Consider the following 19,379-nt stretch of genomic DNA (forward strand, 5'->3'; position numbering starts at 1 on the left):
GTGTATTCTCTCTTTATTTTAAAATAGCGCTCTCTGCTGCCACCTCTGTCCGTGACAGGAACTGAACTGTCCAGAGCAGTAGCAAATCCCCATAGAAAACCTTTCCTGTTCTACAAACTGGAAAGAATACACCAATTTATGTAGGACATACAGCAGCTGATAAGTACTGGAAGACTTGAGATTTTTTTTAATAGAAGTAAATTACAAATCTCTGTCTTTTTCAGTCACCAGTTGATTGCTAAGCTCCAAGTATTTTTTATTTATTTTAAGTGGGATAAAATACCCCTAAAAAGTTTGTTCAAATAAGCTCTATGGAAGTTACTTTTTAATGTCCCTTTATCAAAATCATGAATTAACTGATTATGAAAAAAAATGGTAGTCATATATTGGATTTCCATTACTTGGGTTGATTTTCCTAAAAGTCATCTCCCATTTGACACATGTTTTTACTCAGTCCAGTAATCAGGAGCATTTGATATTCTGAGTTTTTCAAGTCCCTATAATTCAACATTATAGGGGTATTCTCATCTAAACTTACATAATTATACTTGTAGGACCCGTCAGTTTCTGGCTGGTATGTATAGCTATAATATATATAAAATTTAACTTGATGAGCCCTACAAGCCCTATAATTATTAATTAAGTTTAGATGAGAGCAATCAATGAGTAAGTTCTTAGGCATTTATGGCATATTTAAGATATGAAATATATGGATCCCATACTTGGGTCCTAAACCTTTCTTAAAGGGGTATTCTGCTCAATCATAACTTTTCATATGTTGCTGCCCATGGTGAGACTAACAATTCCTTCCATAATCGTTATTATCTGTTCAGTCGCCTTCCGCCAGTTCTGAGCTGCTGCAAAACGCAAGATGCAAAAATCTGCGTGTGAGCTTTTCTCTCCGTCTCCTCCCCCCCTCCTTTCTGAGACTGCTGATGTAAACAAGCCTCTGGCAGGCTTTTTCTGCAACATTGTAGCTTCTTTGTAATGCTAGGAGAGTTATCCTGAGATCAAGTTGCTAATGAACTCACTGTGATTACAAAGAAGCTACAAAGTTGCAGATAAAGCCAATCAGGGACTTGTTTACATTAGCTGTCTCAGAAGGGAGGGGAAGACAGAGAATTATGTGCCTTCAACACAAAGCAACAGCTGAGATCTGGGGGAAGGAGACTGAACAGATAATAGCTATGGAATGAATTGTTAGTCGCACTACGTGCAGCAACATATGAAAATTTATGTTGTAGTGGACTACCCCTTTAAGACCAAAGGCCTGCCAATCAATCCTGCCTCCTTACAGCGACCACAGGTGGTCAATAATAGAGATGAGCGAACCTCGAGCATTTCGGCATTTGATTAGCGGTGGCTGCTGAAGTTGGATAAAGCCCTAAGGCTATGTGGAAATCATGGATATAGTCATTGGCTGTATCCATGTTTTCCAGACAACCTTAGAGCTTTATCCAAGTTCAGCAACTAATCAAATGCCGAACAATTGGGTTTGGATCGACTCGAACCCGAACTCGGTTCACTCATCTCTAGTTAGGATGCTAAAAAAAATGAAAAGTTGAATGGGCTGGTGTAGACACTTTGGTTGAACAAGCTCTGTGTAATACTTTATTTTTCCTGTGGGGGCACTGCAGGGAAATTGAAAACTTACTGCTAGAATTCCCCAAAGATTACAGACGATCACAAATAGGTCCCGGCAGGGGGACAAAGCTATTTTTACCCTGTGCTCAACAATGTACAACAATAGACATATAAGTAACCACGACTGTATACGGATAGATAATTTTGCTATAAAATTTCCTGTTAATTTGAAGATTCAGCAGAGAACTGTTACTCTGTCAGAGCAAGTCTAAAAGGGTGACGACCCTAATTCATCTGGACTGAGAGAGTTATAAATAGCCTGCTGTGAATAGATAATTTTGCCAAGAGGATCCTTTACTAAAGTAAGTTGAGAGAAGAGCGTTCTTCTGGAACTCGAGCCTCCATATCATCATCTGTTCCTGTTTTATTTCCCTAAAGGGAACTTGTCATGTTGGAAATGCAATGCAGTCTGCAGACAGTATGTTACAGAGTAGGAAGAGCTGAGCAGATTGATCTATAGATATATAGTTTTAGGATTCATGTATTTTATGTAAGTAGTCAAGTGGGCGGTTCTATTCAGTAATTGACAGCTCTCTTTACATGTACATAGATAGCTGTCAGTTACAGAGTCAGAGTCAGACCGCTCACTTGATTACTTACCCTAGAGCCCTTTGCAATCTATCTCTGCTCATTCTGGGATAATTAGTCAAGTGGGTGGTCCTGTTCAGTAATTGACAGCTTTCTCTATATGCACACAGATAGTTGTCAGTCACAATGTAGGACCACCCACTTGACTACCTAGCGTTAGAACCTTTTACAGTCTATCTCTGCTCATTCTAGCATAAATAGTCAAGTGGGTGGACCTGTTCAGTAATTGCCATCTCTCTCTATATGCACACAGATAGTTGTCAGTCACAATGTAGGACCGCCCAGTTGACTACTTACCCCTAGAACCCTTTGCAGTCTATCTCTGCCCATTCTGGCAAAATTTGTCAAGTGGGTGGTCCTGTTCAGTAATTGACAGCTCTATACGCACATACATAGCTGTCAGTCACAATGTAGAACCGCCCGCTTGTCTACTTAGCCCTAGAACCCTTTGCAGTCTATCTCTGCTCATTCTGGGTGGTCCTCTTCAGTAATTGACAGCTCTTTCTATATACACGCAGATAGTTGTCAGTCACAAAGTAGGACCGCCCGCTTGACTACTTAGCCCTAGAACCAGGGCCATATTTACCACTAGGCACCCGTGGTCCGGTTCCTAGGGAAGCACCTTGATTGGGGGCAGCACCAGGGAACAAGGGGAAAGAAACAACTTTTTTTTTTCTTTTTCTTTTTTTAGTCTCACACCTCCCGTTTAGACTTGTCAGTAAATCTGGTGTCTTTTCGAGGAGGGGAGGGGGTGTATGTTGGTTAGACTGATCAGATATCAATATGATGTTCAGAATCTAGAAAATCATGATGCTAATGGATGAAGAAAGATGGGGCGTCTTCAGGTTTAGTGCCTAGGGCAGCAGCAGCTGTTAATACGGCCCTGCCTAGAACCCTTTGCAATCTCTGCTCATTCTGGCAAAATTAGTCAAGTGGGTAGTCCTGTTCAGTAATTCACTGCTCTATATGCACACACATAGCTGTCAGTCACAATGCAGCACTGCCCACTTGATTACTTAGACCTAGAACCCTTTGCTGTCTATCTATTTTTCTAGTAAACCTGCCATAAGACTCAGCCAGTACTGTCCATAGGGAGCCATGACTCCTCAGAATAATAAGCCTCAAACATATACTTTTATGCCAGATCATCTCTCCAATACATTTAGACGTTTGTAGTTACACGGCTAAAACTGATGCTTGATGTCCCAGTGAGAAAACTGAAGCATTGTGTTAACTGCGATCAATGAAAAAGTACTTGGAGTGTCAGAAAATCATCAGTAAATGCATTACGGAGAATTGACCTTAAACGCATTACTCAGTCTTCAGACTCGGGACTGATTATAAAACCTCCAATAACATGGTACAAAAACAATTAGGTGCTATAACACTTAACAACTAGATAGATAGCAGCCGAAAGCCTAAAATGGGTTGAGAAATGGGCAATTGAAATACAACGGGTCCTTACACCATAAGGCTATGTTCACACTAAGTAAGTACCATAGTAATCATGGCCGTTGTAACAGCGGCCGTGATCAATACGGTACTTACGTAGTGCTGCAACTAAGGGAATCCCAGCCCGAGTGTATACACATGGGACACACTCCGGCCAGGATCCCTAGCGGCGCCGTAAGAAACTGGCCGGTCAGTTCACACAATAGAGCATGCGACTCCAGCCGCACGCTCAATTGTGTGCAGCGGTGAAGATGAATGCGGGCATGCACGGATGCGCCTGCATCAGAATTCAACTGCAGTGAAGCTCATCCGGTTGGTACTGCAGTACTGGCCAGGATGATCTTCTGTGACCCCATAGCAAACAAAAGAAATTGAGAATGCACAGCCACAATCTTCTGTGACCCAGCCAGGTCACGGAACAACCGGTGTCTCACACCATGTGAACATGGCCTAAAGGAGAAGTCCAGGCAAGGAGATTTTTTTTCAAAAGTGCTAGGGAGGATGAAAAAAATAACATGTACTTACCTCCCCAACTCCTGCACTGGTGCCCGCTTACCACCGCTCATGTCCCCCTGTCCTCAGCCGCTTCCTGGTTTTAGAGGGGACCTGGGACGTTCCAGGCCCGCTCAGCCAGTCAGCAGCTGTAGTTTGGTCCTGCCACTGACTGGTTAAGCGGACCTGGAATGTCACATCCCAGATCCCCTTTCAAACAGGGAAGCGGCCAGAGACCGGGTGACCAGAGCGGTGGTTTGCAGGCACCAGCGCTGGAGTCGGGGAGGTAAGTGCATGTTATTTTTTTGATCATCCCACTCCCCGGACTTTAAAAAAAAAAAAAATTTCCTTGCCCGGAATTCTCCTTTAAGGATAACCCTTTTTTCATATAGCCTAATAACATGGCCTGACCATGTGCTATATAGTCATTCATACATACACTGAATGGCCAACATGTAATATTACATGTAAAGGGGATTTTTATGGCTAGGAAAGTGTCAATTTACTAAACGGTCAGGTTCTTCCAAACCAGAACGCTTGGTATTTGACTCTTTGTGGCTGGAGAAGTTGGATACCACCCTCATCATCGAAGATCGGAAAATCTTAGGTTCTATTGAACTCGAACCTTGTTGAACCTTCTGCATTTGATTCCCGATGCCTTCCCGGTCCGTGGGGAAGGAGAAGACAGCCGGGTACCGTCTGAAATTCCGGGATTCAGCCTATTACCTAGGCTGAATCCCTGAATTCCAGGCGGTACCCAGTTCAACAAGGTTCAAGTTCGATAGAACCTAAGATTTTCCGATGTTCGATCATCTCTATTGTTGAGCGGATTTACAAAACTGTTCGGCTTCGGCTGTGTTCTCCAAGCCTGAACGCTCATAGGCTGGAGAAGTTAGATGCTGCCCTAGGGAATCCTGGAAAACATGCATACTGCCATAGGGCTACAGGCTGTATCCATAGTTTCCTGGCAGCCTTAGGGCGGCATCTAACTTCTACAGCCACTTGGAGCATTCGGGTTCGAACAGTTCAGCAAGTTCCCTCAACGCTACTTTTAGATCAAGGAGACACAATATCTGTGTTTTCCGAACATAGAGAAATGATCCATAGATCAAAAAGTCAAAAAGGCGTTCCTGAGCTCTTGAAGTGCTTTACAACTGACAGCTTCCCTTTAAGGGGTTAAACAGGTTTTCCCATCTGAAAAAGTTATCCCCAATCTCGAGAATCCCAGTCTCCCACTACAATGGAGTGGGGGGTCTACCAATGCATGCTGCCAAGCCATACATTCTCTATGGGAGCCGCGTACAGTGTTCAGGTAGCAACATTTGTGTAAAAAGAGCATCTGTATCTGTGATTCCAGCTTCTCACATTTAGCAGATAGGAAGAGTTTAGTAACAAATGTAGCAGTCATACTTTCCACATCCGCCGACAACTCAGACCTTACACTTTAATTAAGATGTATAATGAAACTCATTAAACGATCTATATAGCATGATCATTAAGCCGATTTTTAATCGAAAAGTAACAACCTTCCCCATTATACAAAGCAGATTATTATTAGAGTTTGAATACATTTTGAATATTTCAGTGTTTCAATGTTTTTCACCCATAACCTTTAAATATCAATGAACATTCTGCTCTGTTATCTTTTATGTACACGTCTCGTTTCCGCAATGATTCTAATTGAATTAATATTAGTTTCTTGCAACCATTGTAACTGAACTGGCATTCATCTGCTGCTCGAGGTTTTATCATGTGCGGATGGAGACTGGCGATCAACCTAAGACTCTGTTCACATGTGCATCGTGATGAATGGAGATCACCAGGCAGTGCCAGATCTGTCACTCTATGGACACTGGTGGTGGTCAATGGACCCCGTTGTTTTATAATGAACTCATCAATAACTGTTCTATGAAATATACCAGAATTCATAACGGAAGCTCCAATGTGATGTGAACGAGGCTTAGGTTGACTCCATTATGATAAATGGAAGACATGAAGACAAAAGAGTGTCCCTATGTAGCCACCTTATCCCTGAAACTGATGGCTCGGGGTTATCATTTGCATTGTGCAGTCATTGGACTAAGGCTAGGACCAAATCTTATGTTGACCATGCATATAAAGGGGGAGATTTATCAAACATGGTGTAAAGTGAAACTGGCTCAGTTGCCCCTAGCAACCAATCAGATTCCACCTTTCATTTTTCCAAAGAGTCTGTGAGGAATGAAAGGTGGAATCTGATTGGTTGCTAGGGGCAACTGAGCCAGTTTCACTCTACACCATGTTTGATAAATCTCCCCCAAAGTGGCTATTATTATTCCCAATTCCCCCATACTCACTCAGCTTAACCAGACTTTCTTGTGTTCTAAGTAAGAAGACAGGAGAAAGCCACTGCCGTACACTTTTGGTGATGGCTTTTTATCCAGAGATCTAAAGGATCAATATCTTCGCCAAAGCCAGAGATCTAAAGGATCAATATCTTCCCCAATAACAACTGTCATTGGAAAAGAGACAGGTGGCTGCCATCTACATAAGATGGTGAAGATTTTTTTATCACCCAGATTTTTTTAATTTTTTTTTTCATTTATCAGAGCCTTTTTATGTGTTCGGTGGCCATTGTTTCTGTATACTGAATTGAATCTGAATTAGACCTCCAGCCAGAACCTGTGCTTCAGTGGATGTCATGTCTCCGATCAGACCTGCTTCCTATGATAGGAAACTGCAGCTCAAGCAAGACTACCCGACTACCCATCATTGCATGGGTTAACTCTTTCCTGCCACCAACTACCTATAACATTTTAAAGGGTTGTCTGGGATAATCCCTGGCATACGCCTCCCGTACGCCTGGTTTGCCCCGATGGACATGTGTGTGGGGGGGTGACGAAGCGGGGAGGAGGCGTGGCCTCCTCCTGTGCCTCATTTATCATGATTTACACCTGCTTGCAGACACAAATCATGACGCAAATCTACACCTGCTGGAAGAAGGTGCAGATTTTTTACGCCTGGCAGAGATTTGTGCGCCCGGACAGGCGGATTCACTAAGGGGTGCCGCGAAAAAGGGGGCAGAGCCTAATATAAGACCGGCATACTTGTACGCCGGTCTTCGTAAAATCCCCTCCAATGTTTATACGCTCCGGCCGGGATTCCATTCATTCAAATACAACATGTGTTTAGCATGTATCAGGGCTGTTGCTGCAAATTGCAACAACGGCCGTGATTTTAGCTAAACATACGTTGTGTGAACATGGCCTTAGGCAGGATCCAGTCACCAGGTAATGTACTAGTATCGGTGGGGAGCCTCCTCTTCTCTTCCCTGTGAACTCCCCTGGACCCTCCTGTGACCATGCTCTGGAACCACAGTTATTTCCCGTCTACCAGGCTTGTGCTGTCCCCCAGGTCTTCTCCTCGCACGATCTTGCTCTATTCTTCGCCGCTCCCGCCGCTTTGCTCTTTATCAGCAGCAGTAGCTTTATAATAAGATTACATGTCTTCCCTTTCTATTTGTTCGCTGACTTTCTGATAACCGTCCCAGTCGTCGCCCTTTCTGGAGAACAAGATCCTCGCCTGTAATTAGGTCTCGCCTTCGGTAAAATACAATATGGATCAATACATAGTTTTCTTGTTTATTATTCATTCTATTGAAGCTGGTGGAGAAGAGGAAAAATATAAACGCACGGCACTTTCAATTTCTATGACAAAGCCCTTTTATCCATCAGCAAATCTCCCTTCTGTGCATCTTGTAGCTGATGGAAAAAACAAAAAATGCTGCTACAGGCGACAGATGGAAGGGTGGAAAATACTGCCTCAAAGAGAGGGTCAATCTGAAGTGCCTGTTGGGTGTGATACAGGGTCGGACTGGCCCACCAGAACACCGGACAATCCTCCTGTGGGCCCAGAACCTGCACTAACACTGATTGATATGTTATTTCTCACTGGTTCTTTATTGGTGGGCCCCCAGGATCATTTCCTCTGGTGGGCCCTAGATAACCCAGTCCGTCACAGTACAGGGGTGTCCTCGGTGACATCTTTTGGTGTTATGACAACTGAGGGAGGGGCTCGGAATTTTGACTCCCTTAATTTTGAACTGTAAAGCATAATGGTGTTCACTGGTGGAAGCTGACGGTAATATAACAGACACCTGACCTAGTGTGGGGGATAATGAGTCTTCAGAGCCATTTGACAACCAAGTAATGTTTTCTAGATCCCTCTGAGCTTAAATGGGATTTTATGGCCATTTAAAGGAGTTATTCAGTGAGATTAATTTAGGAAAGAAAGCTGAGACCCATCAGATCCCCAGACAGTGTTTTTTTTTTTTTTTAAATCCAAGCTGTTCTTTAAAAAGAAAAAAAAATCATCTCCCTGGACAAAACATTGTTTCTTCATACATTTCTTCGGGCTACTTTTGGAAAAAAAAAATGTTTTTAAATCAATTGTTGCCAGAAATTTGTATAAATTTTTAAATTGCTTATATTTAAAAATCTACAGTCTTCCAGTACTTATCAGCTGCTGTATGTCCTGCAGGAAGTGGTGTATTCTTTCCAGTCTGACAAAGTGCTCTCTGCTGCCACCTCTGTCCATGCCAGGAACTGTCCAGAGCAGTGGCATATCCCCATAGAAAACCTCTCCTGCTCTGGACAGTTCCTGACATGGACAGAGGTGGCAGCAGAGAGCACTGTGTAAGACTGGAAAGAATACACCACTTCCTGCAGGACATACAGCAGCTGATAAGTACCGGAAGACTTAAGATTTTTAAATAAAAACTAATTTACAAATCTGTATAAGTTCCTGATACCAATTTATATATCACTTTCTAAAACCAAAAATGCCCACTCAGCAAACCCCTGGTCTCAGCTGTGCCGGTGCCCCACTTCTGCCAGTTTCAGCCAGACTGAGTATCCTGCATTTTGTTATTTTTAAACTACATTGACCCCCTTTTTAAACAAATGTCTTACAATAGAATTGTAAAGTGCTGCGGAATCTGTTGGTGCTACATAAATAAAAATTATTATTATTATTATTATTATTATTATTATTATTATTATTACATGTCTTTCCTTGGACAATCCCTTTAATAAATTCCCATTAGATTTTACCTGTTAATTATTTTTAATATACCACTTCGCTGTCAGTGGGTGAAATATTCTTGTAAACATCCAAAGAATAAAAACCTTAGTATACATTCAAACGTATCCTAAGGCTTATGCCTATAATTTAAAGGTAGATGAAAAACGGCCATATTTTACTATTATGAATTACGGTCGTTTTTTTTACATGTCTATAGTACTGCTAAAAAACATAGCCTGAAGGTCCATAGCAATTTCGCAGTATGGATTTAAAACTCCTCGGCATGTTCCTTAATCTCTATGGATTTTTTTTCTGCAACGTGGCGAGGTTCTTAAAATCCTATTCTACGTGTATTGTGCTATAAATTGCTGCGGACCTACAAATTTGCGGCGTGTGAATTCAGCCCTATTACTTCCCCCACCTAAGCATTTGCTTTGATTGTATCCAGTCCACGCAATCCTCTAGGAGCTAACCAGCTAACCAGTTTGGGCTTCGTGTTGATACATTATAGTAGAGTTTTGACAGGATGATGATGTATACGTTTCATATATGGGATAATCGTGATGTGAACCTAACCTAATAGGGGATCAACACTGGAAACAACTGTACTAAACCGTCCACTATTAAAAGTAATAGGTCTGTAAGGAATCAATGAGAAGATCCTCTGTATACCTTCATATGAAGTCCGAGGCTCATTCGGTCTAGGTATAGCATGGCCCATAGTGTTGTGTGGGTACTGTATTGAGTCCTAAGTGAGTCTTTTTCCACCTAGATAAATTGCTTGGCCTGTACAAATGGAAAATCATTGCCCCAAATAGAAGGAATTGGCATACTCATTTCTCGTCTCGTATCTTTTCTCCGTTTCGGCTTTGGCAGCTGAGATCTGTCTGTGTCATTGGTTGGAAATCGGTAGCCTGAGAGAAGCTGAATCCAAGTCTGTCCCGCAAAGAGACAAATGACAGAAAGGGAAAGCAGATTATCAGCGTTCAGCTTGTTCATCATTAACAGTACAGAGGATCAAGGCCTTATTCTGGCTGAACTATTAATCCTAGAAGTGAAGCTGACTGGTGGACGGACCAGCTCGCGTTACACTCAATTAGCTGCCTAAGTTGGCGTTTAGTTTAGTGTCTGTTTTTTCTGCGTATTTTTGCTCTTCTATCATAGTGTGGGAAAGATGCAAAACCTAGCACAATACATTTAGAACTTAGGTCACGTTGTGGCCAAATAGCTGATCACGATCTACCTATAGGCTGCGGAACATTGACCAGTAGATCTTCATGTTTGGCCACCAGGTCACTGGTTGGCTTCCTCATGTTTTAGTGTGCTTGCCACCAGACAAGACCTAACCCTTGCCCACTCCAGTACTTTTATGCTTAAAAACTAGGGAGACATATTGACGTAGAGTAAATGTAGGGTAAAGTGAAGGCATGGACACTAGAAATGAACGAACAGCGGAAAATCTTAGGTTCTATAGAACTCAAACCTTGTCGAACCTTCCGCATTTGATTCCTGATGGCTGAATCCCGGAATTCCAGGCGGTACCCGGGCTGTCTCCTCCTTCCCCACAGACCGGGAAGGCATCGGGAATCAAATGCAGAAGGTTTGATAAGGTTTGAGTACAATAATCTCTAATGGACACCTGTCAGGTAGAGGTTAGAGATGAGTAAACCTCAACACACTCAGATTGGTCCAAACTCCAGCAACCTGCAGCGTTTCATCACCAGTGATTGAAGAGGTTGAATACAGCCCTAGGGAGTCCTGGAAGACATGGATACAGCTTATAACCAGTAGATCTTGATGATTTGCCACCAGCCTACAGCTTTATCCATGTTATTCAGGCAATCTTAAGGCTGCATGCAACTTCTTCAATCACCGGTAATCAAATGCCGCTCACTCAGGTTTGGAGGAACCCATGAGTGCTCGAGGTTCGCTCATCTCTAGTAGCTGTCACTGTGCTCTAATGGCTGGGATTAGCGATGACTCCAATGTTGCCCATTTAACCTTTAGAAGGAAGGTTTAGAGGAAGTGCCTTCCGAATAATATGATTGCCACATTATATGATTACGGGGTGCTAAAATGTTTATTGAACAGGTCATGTTCTTAAGAGGTTAAAGGGAAACTATCAGCAAGTTAAAAGAAACATATCTGCTGATATATGCCTATTGCGCAAGGGAGGCTGAGGCTGAAGGTAAGTTTCTCACATTCATCCTCGGCACTGTTTCTGTGCTATTAGGAGTTTCCGGTTTATGCTAATTAGACATTTTAGTGCACTGGGGGTGGGACTACCACTCTCTGCACCAATGTAGCTGGCCCACCCCCAGTGCACCAAAATGGCTAATTAACATAAAGATTAAACTCATCCTCTGCACCCCATGCATTATAGGGACATATCAGCAAGTTAGAGTCTTTTAAAGCAACTCTGGACCTACAATCGTTCCCCCCCAAATCACTTGTACCTTCGGATAGCTGCTTTTACTCCAAGATCTCTCCTGGGGTCCGTTCGGCAGGTGATGCAGTTTTTGTCCTAAAAAACAACTTTTAAACTTGCAGCCCTGTGCCAAACGGCCATGGCCTAGAGTATCCGTGCCCTAACCTTTGCACCCCTTCTCCGGCCCTCCTCCCCACCCTCTTCATCATTAGGAATGCCACTGGCAGGATTTTTCCTATTCCTCTGCAGTGAACACTGCACAGGTGCCTTAACGATCCAGCCCATGTGCCGTGCTCACACAGGTGATGAATAGGAGAAAATCTGCCTGGAGCATTCCTAATGATGAGGAGGGCGGGGAGGAGGGACAGAGAGGTTGTGCCAGCCTAATGCATACACAATCTAGGCCACTGCCATTTGGTAAAGGGCTGCAAGTTTAAAAGTTGTTGTTAGGACAATAACTGCATCACCTGCCGAATGGACCCCAGGACAGATCTTAAAAGCAGCTATCCGAAGGTACAAGTGGTTTGGGGGGGTCAGATTGTGGTACAGAGTCACTTTAAACTGTTTCTTTCTAAAGGCTCTTTGGAAAAACAAGAAGAAAGGGAGAAGGATTTAACTTTGGTGTCATGTAAAAAAAAAATTGGTGGTGGTCCTTCTCTGGACCAATAATCTTCTGTCCTTCACAAGATACATTTTCTCTGATACATCAACTAATTCAGCTTCCACAAAAAAAGATCCCATAATAGAAAAGCTTGGTCACCCTTGACTTAAACAAGCATTCCGGAAATTTTGTATTTATCTACCCAAATTGCTAAACTTTACATTTTTCCCGATTTCTACTATCACTGTAAAATAGTGCCATTTTGCCTTGATTTTGGGAAAATCATAGCTAAAAATAAGCAGCATAGCCAGAAGAAATGTAATAGGTGATGATGTCATCTTGAAGTTAACAGGAAGTCAGCTGACCCAGGACAGACCACTTCCTCTGACACTTTAAACACTGTGACTTTCTGTGGGTCAGACTAGTGATCACATGACCTAGTTACATTATTGAAACCGATGGATGCAGCTGTGCTGGGATGAAAGAGATGCCACTGTAGGGAAAACAGAAACCTCTGGAGTGCTTCTTTACACCCATGAAATGAAAAAACATTTCGCAATCAGTTGCAAAACTGAAAGAGTTGTGTTTTTTTTTTTACTAGCACATACATAGTATTTTTAGGTCTTATACTTTTAAGTCCCAGTCGATCTGCCTTTTGTTCATAATGCAATGTCCTTTTGGCCATAGGCTTCTATTTTATCGGAGGGTTGTTCGGTAACACAGCTTAAGAAGTGGACGGACTGTCTTTGTTAGGTGAAATGCTACATCTGGCCCTTGGCAAGAAATGTGCTTGTGCCCAAGGCAAGGATTCACTTTTACATCTGAAATAAGAGGGACATTTTGTGATTTCAGTCAACACTAGGAAAACTGACATTTCCAAGGACAAATCTATGAAGCCTGGAACTATCCCTGGAGATTATGTTCCTCAGGGAAACAGCTCGGCATGCATAAAATAATCACAAAACTTCAAAGTGAATTATGGTCCTGCTCGACCATGATCTTGACATCTCATTTTGACTTGTTCTCGACTGCAGGCCATAATAAAAGACATGATGTGGCTGCTGTAGATCTCATATACCCTATTAAATAACACCTTTACCTTTCTAATCCAAAGCTTTGAGGGAATTTTAAAGAGATGGTTTTAAAGGCACTTTGTATGTCATCCTTTAGGTTGAGCCCATTTGGCACCCCTAGTTGTCCCAATGGCCCTAATACGTCTCCGTTTTCAACATATAGTAGCGCAACTGTATATTAAGAAGCCTTAAAATAGAAGCATTGCTTTCAGGAAAAAATATTTCTATGATGCAATGCTATATGGAGGTACTATAAGGTGTTACCGCCATGAACATTAAAGCCAATGTACATCGCTTTTCTGATTTTTGGATAGACTGGCATCTCCGTCCAGAAACGATTCTAATGGAGCCTCATCATAGGGGGGAGGGGGTTCTGTTAACCTTGGAGCGGGCCAGCCAGCCTCCATTGCTTCACCCCCAGTCGGCACCCGGGAATAGACTGGTGCCGTAGGTAGGAACCGGGCCACGGTTCAAAAAAAGGACCATGGCAGGAGCATCCCCGCACCGGCACCAGTCTATCCATTTAAAAATCAGAAAAGGGATGTATCAGTGGTATATTTGCTTTAAGCTTGACTCATACATACGTTATACAGAGTTTGAGGAAGTGAGGATAACAATATCTTGTGTTTCGACAAGCAGCCTGCATAGCGAGAAAAACATAGGTTTTGTCCCACCCATCTTGACTGTAAATGCCAACGAGGAGGGTTCTTTATGGTAAGAGCTAAGAATTCTCTATAGTCTCTCCTCTCAGTGAGAATGACAGTTCTAGTGTCCAATCAGGAGACTTCTGGAGCTCAAGTATAGAGAGAGGGGCCCCTGGAAGTACTCAATACAGAAAGCTCTGTGCACCCAATGCAGAAACCCCACCTCCTGGACACTTCACACAGCTGGGCCAGGACTTTATCATTATATTTTTCTCTGCTGAATGACAAAAACAAAAGCTATCATTAAACTCATCTTTTCAACCATTGTATAGTACTGTCAGCATATTTGGGGCACCAAGAATTGGTGAAAGATTCCCTTTAAAAAGGACCCGTAGTATTTCATAGACCCTCGGTATTCTGCAGTAAATAGTCACATGGTTGGGAACCTTATTGCACAATTGCATGAGGCTAAGTAGGTGCGGTTAGAAGCTTTACATGCCTTGTATTTACACCCCCCTAAGCCTAGCATTTAAACCCCATTCTGCAATAAGGTTCCCGCTCATCTGACTATTTAGTGAAAAGTACAAATAGTCAACCAAATGGAAAAAGTTTCACATGGAAGCTACTAAAATCAACATTTGTGATACTGGTATGTTTCTATTCAGTTGTGGAAATTTTTGTGGAAGTGAGAACAGGAAGTGCTGGTGTATAGGTTGTCACTTTTGTTTGTTTTGTTTCTTAGAAACTGATAACTAACATTTTATTAGCTATCAGTTATAAAGAGACAGTTTTGCCATCCATTTTGCCTAATTTATATTTTTTTCAAAAAAAAAATGTCTGGTACATGTGAATGGAAAGATAATGGTTATTGTTGGGCAAGCATGCTCCTTTGAGCATATTGTTCGACCAACCATCTGGGTGCCCCATCAAGCTCCATGCCCAACCAAAAACTTTTTGGTGATTGAGTAAAGTCGGCCATGCGCCTTCAAGAACTGATGTCCGAAGACTCTAACCCGCTGATAGCCCCTTATAGCGCCCAGGACGCTGAGGAGGAAGGTTTAGTCTGTGTGTTCCCTTCCTCCTCAGCAACTGTTAGTAGGAGTAATCTTCACTCATGACTGCCACGTCATCGGCCCGCTCCATCTAATGATAATCAATGGAGCTGGCTGGCCTGATGACATGGCAGTGCTCCTAACCATGCACTGAAGCAAAGATTACTCCAATAGGCCAGGAGCGGCGCTGAAAAGGAAGGTGAGACACATACCTTCCTACTCAGCATCCCGGGCACTATAAGGGGCTATTAGCAGGTTTGATTAGTTCCCCTCTAAGTGCTTGCTCAACACTAATAGTGATATCTCCGTAAGCAAAACAGGCTTTATTACTGAACTTTGGCTTTAGCTTTAAAGGGATTTTACCCATCTGAGATACTTATGACATGTTCAGAGAATGTGCCATAAACATCCCCTAGATGTGGGTGCCACCTCTGGGACCACACCTATCTTTAAATCAAGGGATCCCCAGCCCCATCTGGCCAGAGGTCATCATGAAGCCAAAAACAGCCGAATCCAGCAAGCTATATAATTCGCACAACTCCTATTGATGGTGTAGCCTTCAAGTTACACAGTTTACGTAGCTCTGGGATCTAGGGGATATCTGTGGATAGGCAATAAGTATTTTAGATGAGTATGCCCCTTTAAGCTCAGATTCTTTCATCTATGGCCAAGTTTACACTTTCCGTGAAAATCCTTTTTAAGATGCCCCACCACCGAATGAAGCATAGTGTGTAAAGAGAAATGAAACCTCTAGGGACCGGAGATAATGAATGTTGGTTTCTTCGTGTTGCCCTACAGTACAGTATACAGCCTGAACCTTTATTCTTTGATCATGCAAAATCTTTTTTATCCTTACGTCTTTCCAATTCCCGACTGGATTTATAATCCCATTGATGCCTTTCAGGTTTATAACAAGGTAAGTGCCATTGTAGCAAGCTCCGAAACCCCATCTGATATGTAGTTTCATGCATTCACTTCTCTCACCATGTATCCTCAGACTGTACACCCCCCATACTGTTCTGCTTTTATTTATGTCCTTGGCAAAGGCTATTGTACAAGGCAATATGTTTGTGGGTTGCTTGCGAAAAGCTTTGCTGGTACTATTTGCTATGACCTACTTGTGGGTGTACAGAAATCCACAGCTCCGGCCTCCTCTGAAGAGATTTTTATTACAAAATATCTGGGTGATTTACAAAAGTATATATAAAAAACTAGAAAACATTTTCAGGTCCGGTGGGAAATAGAAATGGAATTGAGACCATCATTGTCCAAGGTGGTTTGAAGAAGATACCGTTTGGCTAGGAAACAGGGGGGGTGATCGTGTTTGTGAGAATAATGTGGAAGGGGGATCAGAAACTTTATCCAGCTCATTTCCATGGCAACAAGTCTGTAACAGCAATCCGACTGCAGATGAGAGGGTCAGGAAACAGCAGCGTTATAACCTCTCGATGAATCAGCTTTTAACCATCTGATCACTTCGAAGATTTCCGACATTCCACATTTAGCCATCTTTTCATCCTTGGGATAGCAAACACAAACAAACACTAAATAAATCATCATAGTAATAAATAATGCATCGTATGCTCATCCAGAGAGGGGGGGGGGGCCCAACCGGTGGTACCCCGGCCTGGACAGCAAATACTTTTGTTTGTTTTTTTAAGTAGTAATTTTTTACATAATTCTGAGATCTCTAGTGGGCAAGGTCCTCGTAGGGAAGTCGTGTTGTAATCAGTTATAATAAGTCTAATAAGTTGCATCATGGCAACCTCTAAGCCTGTGTCCTATTGGGATATATGGCCATCACAGAGGGGATCCCTTGTATCAACATTGGTTATATGCTCTTTTAGACCCATCAAATCCAAGCATCTCAAGAATAGCCATCCATTCTAATGGCTCTTATGTAATGGATCTACATTGGCTCTACATTTTAGGGACAACTCGAGGCCTGCATTGCTCCACATCAATATCCAAACCTATGGCTGCTCTAAACGCACGAGACTACCCATAGCTTCTTACCATTCATTAGACATTGAATCAAGGCTTCTTTACATCTATGAAACAACCCGGACCTATGGCTTCTCAACATTCATTAGACATCCCAAAAACATGGCCTCTTTACATTTATTAAATTGCCTATAGATACTCTCCATTCCTGAGACAACCTGGACCCATGGCTCCTCTACATTCATGAGAAAACTCACACCCATGGTTTCTCTACATTCATGAGACAACCCACACCCATGGCTTCTCTACATGAATGAAACATTCTGGACCTATGGTTTCTATAAATTTATGAGACAACCCACACCCATGTATTCTCTTCTACATGAGACAACCAAGACCCCTGGCTTCTCTACATTCATAAGGCCACCTGGACCTATGGCTTCGCCACGTCTCTAGGTTTACTGTTAGTTTTTTTTTTATTGTTCCCTATTACACGGCTTCAGAGATGGACATTTATGTTATTTTCTTGTGTTTTCAATACAGCCTAACCAATCTGTCAATGAAGTATTGGAAACATCAGTCAGAAAGACATATGTTTCAAAACAGCATTGTATGAAGAATTGATCAGTAGTCAGAATCTCACCAAAGTGAAAGCATGTGTAGGCATTAAATGGATTATCCAGGACTAGAAAAACATCACTGCCTTCTTCCAAAACCAGCGCCACCCTTTCCTCAGGTCATCTGTAAAATTACAACATGGTTCCATTCAGGGGCATAGCTAGGATCCACAGGGCCCCATAGCAAAAAATGTTAAGGGGCCCCTCTCCCTTGCACACAACACAAAGCACTGCATATATATAAATAAATAATAAATAAAATCTCTTGTGGCCAGTGACAGAATCCTGGCTACAGCAACAAGAGTGACTGGCAGAGCAGAGAGCCAATGGCTGCTTGCTATGACAGTCCTCTGTTTTTACCTATAAGGGCCCATTAGGTGCCCTTATGGTTAAATACATAGGTGCAGAGAAGAAAGCCTTCTACTTAACACCTTATGTACTGCAGTGTGTAAGTGACCCAATGTTCAGAAGACAAGGTTATATCTGCTTTACTGCCTGTGCACTGATAACCTCTGACCTCTGCAGGGAACTCTGCTTATTTTCCTACTTGATGGCACAGCTGGAGAACAGAGGTCAGGGGTTATCAGAGCAGATCTCCTTATCTTTTTTGTGTTGCAGCATGTAAGTAAACACTGGGTCACTTACAAACTGCAGTACATAAGGGGTTAAGCAGAAAGACACACACTCTTACCTTCTCCCCCAGGGCCCCCCTTCTGCACGGGCCCCATAGCAACTGCCTACCCTGCCTGTATGGTAGCAACGCCACTGGTTCCATTCACTTCAAGAGAACTGAGCTGCAAAACTCACACCCAACCTAAGAACAAGGGTGGCACTCTTTCTGAAACAAAGCGGCCATGTTTTTCTTGTCCTAGATAACCCCTTTAAAATGGATCTGCCAACATTTTAACTTGTTCTAATTGAACATTTCCTGTCATATCATGTCTGCAGCCCACATGCAGACCTATGTATCTCCATGGTTACTGACTACAAATTAATCCTGTGTAGTCTGATCCTGCACTCTCTTTCTTATGTTTTGTCCTTTTAACCAGCACATATCCATTAGATGAAAGAGAGAATAGATCTGTGAATAGATGAGATGTGTACACAAGACATTAGGCTGTCTTTAATCAATACTTTATGTAAAGTTGCTTTATGTTAGATATATTGGTGCACAGGTTCATATTCCCTTTAAGTGAACTTTCCCTTTCAGCCGAGTGACATCCTATATACTCTCTACAGTTACTATATTCGGCGGATGATTTGCTACTGTGTTATTCTGGTGAAGATTTTATGTGACAAATCCTTGATGACTGTCATCAGGAGCCTAATGTCTGGTAATAATAGTGTTCTGCGACTACATCAGGAGCTAGTTCTTCATACCTTTAAGCTTCCATCAGATGTTGACATCTGTCCACTCACAAGATAACCTCTTCTCCCCGGTATTCGTACAGCCTGTCAATGTCAAGGATACCAAATTAGCCCAACATCTTTCATACCGTATGTGAACGGTCTCATATTCTTCTACATTCTACTTTTCATGTCAACCTGTAATGTGATGACAATATCCATTATTGAGTTCCTAAAATCCTGCCAGGTTTTATTAGAATAACTCTTTATAGTGGTTGTAATCTGATTTTAGTGCCTCTATCACTTTCTGGCCAACAACAAGATAGGGTATGCTTGCACGTGGAGTTTGGCAAAAGATCTACAAGGGATCTACATACAAGGGGCACACTATATATTGGGAGAAACTACATACTGGGGAAACTACCTATAAAAGATA

At 42.4% G+C, this 19,379-nt stretch overlaps 1 protein-coding gene across 1 annotated transcript in view; it reads right to left on the minus strand.

Annotated features, from left to right (window-relative positions):
- Nucleotides 1-10,121: 10,121 nt before the first annotated feature.
- The window catches only part of LOC138765662 (leucine-rich repeat and fibronectin type III domain-containing protein 1-like protein), a 34,635-nt gene continuing 25,377 nt past the window's right edge, over nucleotides 10,122-19,379 (minus strand). The window contains exons 4-6 of the mRNA XM_069942624.1: nucleotides 18,977-19,048; nucleotides 16,154-16,553; nucleotides 10,122-10,173 (exon numbers count right to left, since the gene is read on the minus strand). Of these exons, the coding sequence (XP_069798725.1) occupies nucleotides 18,990-19,048 (59 nt within the window). The 3' untranslated portion in view covers nucleotides 10,122-10,173; nucleotides 16,154-16,553; nucleotides 18,977-18,989. The remainder of the gene's footprint in view (nucleotides 10,174-16,153; nucleotides 16,554-18,976; nucleotides 19,049-19,379) is intronic.

This window comes from Dendropsophus ebraccatus, chromosome 10, assembly GCF_027789765.1.
Source record: "Dendropsophus ebraccatus isolate aDenEbr1 chromosome 10, aDenEbr1.pat, whole genome shotgun sequence".
In the NCBI taxonomy this organism is placed as follows: domain Eukaryota; kingdom Metazoa; phylum Chordata; class Amphibia; order Anura; family Hylidae; genus Dendropsophus; species Dendropsophus ebraccatus.